At 36.1% G+C, this 2,500-nt stretch overlaps 1 protein-coding gene across 4 annotated transcripts in view; it reads left to right on the top strand.

Moving 5' to 3' along the window:
* The window catches only part of LOC106871347 (uncharacterized), a 103,516-nt gene that overhangs the window by 85,371 nt on the left and 15,645 nt on the right, over positions 1-2,500 (top strand). For all 4 annotated transcript variants that reach the window (XM_014917749.2, XM_014917750.2, XM_052975921.1 and 1 more), the window contains one exon: positions 1,425-1,553. In XM_014917749.2, coding sequence (XP_014773235.1) covers positions 1,442-1,553 — 112 coding nt within the window. In that variant the 5' untranslated portion in view covers positions 1,425-1,441. The remainder of the gene's footprint in view (positions 1-1,424; positions 1,554-2,500) is intronic.

The raw sequence follows: 2,500 nt of genomic DNA on the forward strand, positions 1-2,500 counted from the left end.
TATATATATATATATATATATATATATTCAATCCTCTGCTTTTGACTCTGTCTTTATATATTTTTAAATCAATCCAAAGACATCTATTATCGATAAATTTTTTTATGTTTTCAGCCCCAACAATCTGCGGTTATCTCTATTTTCAGCTCTTTAAATTTTCATACTTTCTCCATACATTAATCATCCTTTGGATTTTGCCATTCATTTACGATACATTTCTCTTTCCTGGTCGTCTTTGATAATAAACACTGGATGATTCTTCGTAATATCACCATTTGTATGGATTGACATATCCCACAATATAGTAATATCGTTGTTCTCTGAAATCCTATCCGATACATATTTATATCATTTCTTTTCTCTGACCATTCTGTAAAGCTGACAGTTTCCATTCTATAGAAGCTTCCAGTTCTGTTGTTGTGTTTCTCTTGGTTTAGACTGGACTGTCACAAAACAATCTGATTGGTTGTTGTTTTATTTGGTTAGTTTTGTCTTCTTCATCTTTTATTTCTCACTTGTTTCAGTCATTAGACTGTGGCCATGCTGGGGCACTGCCTCGAAAAATTTTAATCAAACAAATCAACACCAGAACATATTTTTTTTCTTATTCTATCAAACCCCTTTGCTGAACTACTAGGTTATGGGTGTGTAAATATACCGATACTGGTTGTCTAGTGGTGGTGTGAGTCACACACACACACACATTACAGTGGGCTTCATTCAGTTTTCATCTACCAAATCCACCCACAAGGCTTTGGTTGGCCCAGAGCTTTAGTAGAAGACATTTGCCCAAGGTTTCATATTGTGGGACTGAACCCAGAACCATGTGGTTGGGAAGCAAACTCCTTACCACACGGCCATGTCATGTTTCTTTAAATTTTAGGTTCAGAGTTCAAATCTTACCAAAATCAACTTTGCTATTCATTCTTTCTGGGATCTCTAAAATGAATACCTGTCATATACTGAGGATGATTTGACCCACTATATCCTTGCTTCTCACTATCTCCTCTGCCCACCCTATTACTGACCATCAGAATTTCTCTGCTGTCCACTGTCCAGTCTATAACTAACCTTTACTGTCCACTGTATAACTGACCATCTCAATCTCTCTAATATCTACCCTATAACTAACCATCACAATTTCTCCTCTGTCCACTGTCCAGTCTATAACTAACCATCACACCTTCTTTACTGTCCATTGAATAATTGACCATCTCGATCTCTCTAATATCTACCCTACAACTGACCATCACATTTTCTCCTTTGTCCACTGTCCAGTCTATAACTAACCATCTGACACTTTCTTTACTGTCCACTGAATAACTGACCATCTCAAGCTCTCTTATGTTTACCCTGTAAATGACCATCAGAATTTCTCTATTGTCCACCTTATAACTGACCATCACTATCTCTCTGTTTGCCAGTCTCCACTCAAGACATAATGGACTACATCAGTAAATTCGATATAGAGCTTGATCGAGATATCTATTATGCCGGCGAGAAGCTAACAGGACATATTGTTGTACAGAACATTGAAAATCTCAAGGTGCAAGGTAAGACATTGCTGTATTTGAACTGGGAATGGAAGTTGAGTAAGACTTTTTGAACTAGGCGTGGAGAGTGAGTCTGTATTTAAGCTGGGGGTAAAAGCTGAGTGAAACTCTATTTGAACTGGTAATAAAAGCTGAATAAAACTGTATTTGAGCTGATGAGTGAAGAATGAGTGAAGGTGAGTGAAGCTATTTGAGCTTGGAGTGAAGGCTGAGTGACACTATATTTAAGCTGAGAAGTGAAATTTGAGTGAGTTTATGTTCAACACCACTTCGATGTATCCTAATATCTAAGATCAATGATCCTACACTCATGAAACGCTACATGGTTGCTTGAGCTGCAAGAAATAGAAGCTAAATCTCCCTTATCACATACTGCTGTCTTAATAAAGATCAATATTATCCTAGCTATAACAAATATATATCTATAAAAAAAAAAGGTGGAATAGGCATGGCTAGAAGACATTTGATCATAGATTTATTCAATCATTAATCACAGCTGAGCTGTGACTAAGCTACAACAACATAAACAACAGCACTAAGAAACCATCTAGAAGAACCTCGATGACATCATACAAACTGTTGGAAATAGCGACCAATTCTTTCTCAAACCCCCACCCCACTGTCCAGAGGTGTAGGGCCAATTTGGGGGTGGTGGTGCCGGAACTGACAAAATTCTTGCCATTTTCTGTATCCTTTTTCTGTATATATGTTACACCAAATTATTACTAATAATTAAGACATTAACGAGATTATAACCTACCAATGACACTGTATAAGTGGTTCAATAAGACATATTATACTTTATGTAATAACACGACAAAGTGTTGCACAGCTGTACACTGTGATATATGTTCACTAATTATCGTGAAATATAATTAAAATACAATTATGAAGCAAGCAAAGTAAAAGAAAATAAACGAGTATTTTTACCAATTTAAAGTAATTAA

Source organism: Octopus bimaculoides, chromosome 23, assembly GCF_001194135.2.
Source record: "Octopus bimaculoides isolate UCB-OBI-ISO-001 chromosome 23, ASM119413v2, whole genome shotgun sequence".
NCBI lineage: Eukaryota > Metazoa > Mollusca > Cephalopoda > Octopoda > Octopodidae > Octopus > Octopus bimaculoides.